Source organism: Cicer arietinum, chromosome 8 (genome assembly GCF_000331145.2).
Source record: "Cicer arietinum cultivar CDC Frontier isolate Library 1 chromosome 8, Cicar.CDCFrontier_v2.0, whole genome shotgun sequence".
In the NCBI taxonomy this organism is placed as follows: Eukaryota; Viridiplantae; Streptophyta; class Magnoliopsida; order Fabales; family Fabaceae; genus Cicer; species Cicer arietinum.
Window position 1 is genome coordinate 934,931 of NC_021167.2, and position 1,195 is coordinate 936,125.

General features: G+C 36.4%; 1 protein-coding gene across 1 annotated transcript in view; it reads left to right on the forward strand.

Moving 5' to 3' along the window:
- CHS (chalcone synthase) overlaps positions 1-936 on the forward strand; it is a 1,509-nt gene extending 573 nt beyond the window's left edge. Inside the window, exon 3 of the mRNA XM_073364235.1 lies at positions 1-936. This exon is cut by the window's left edge and continues 8 nt beyond it. Coding sequence (XP_073220336.1) covers positions 1-850 — 850 coding nt within the window. The 3' untranslated portion in view covers positions 851-936.
- Positions 937-1,195: the final 259 nt, after the last annotated feature.

Sequence of the window (1,195 nt, forward strand, 5' to 3'; positions counted from 1 at the left end):
AGAGGCTGCAGTTAAAGCTATCAAAGAATGGGGTCAACCAAAGTCAAAGATTACTCATTTGATCTTTTGTACCACAAGTGGTGTTGACATGCCTGGTGCTGATTACCAACTGACCAAATTGTTGGGTCTTCGTCCATATGTGAAAAGGTATATGATGTACCAACAAGGTTGCTTTGCAGGTGGCACGGTGCTTCGTTTGGCTAAGGATTTGGCTGAGAATAACAAAGGTGCACGTGTGTTGGTTGTTTGTTCTGAAGTCACTGCAGTCACATTTCGTGGTCCTAGTGATACTCATTTGGATAGTCTTGTTGGACAAGCTTTGTTTGGAGATGGAGCTGCTGCATTGATTGTTGGATCTGATCCAATTCCTGAAATTGAGAAACCAATATTTGAGATGGTTTGGACTGCACAAACAATTGCTCCAGATAGTGAAGGTGCTATTGATGGTCACCTTCGTGAAGCAGGACTCACATTTCACCTTCTTAAAGATGTTCCTGGGATTGTCTCAAAGAACATTGATAAAGCTTTGATTGAAGCTTTCCAACCATTGAACATATCTGATTACAATTCAATATTTTGGATTGCACATCCAGGTGGACCAGCAATTCTAGATCAAGTAGAGGAAAAGTTAGCCTTGAAGCCTGAAAAGATGAGGGCAACAAGGGAAGTGTTGAGTGAATATGGAAATATGTCAAGTGCGTGTGTATTGTTTATATTGGATGAAATGAGAAGGAAATCAGCTAAAGATGGACTGAAGACAACAGGAGAAGGACTTGAATGGGGTGTGTTGTTTGGATTTGGACCAGGACTTACTATTGAAACTGTTGTTCTACACAGTGTGGCTATATGAAATGTTTTATTGTTACTTTATTTCATTGTATGACTTTCAATCTTGCTTGAGTTTTCATCTATGAAGAATAAACATTTGGACTTCAATATGTATCAACAATGTCAAATTAATGTAGCTTTTGTCCTAAATACAGTTAATTGTTTGATTTTATAAATAATTATAATATTTTTGTCATAATTGTAAATTTTATAATCAACGATGAAAATTTTTGTTCCAATTAAACAGAGCTCCATGTAGGCTTCAGCAACCATGGCTTTTCAGTTCACATATTTTTCAAGTCTTAAATTATTACAAAACAAAATAAATCATAATCAAGTACTGGTACTAGCATACTGTGAGAAATTT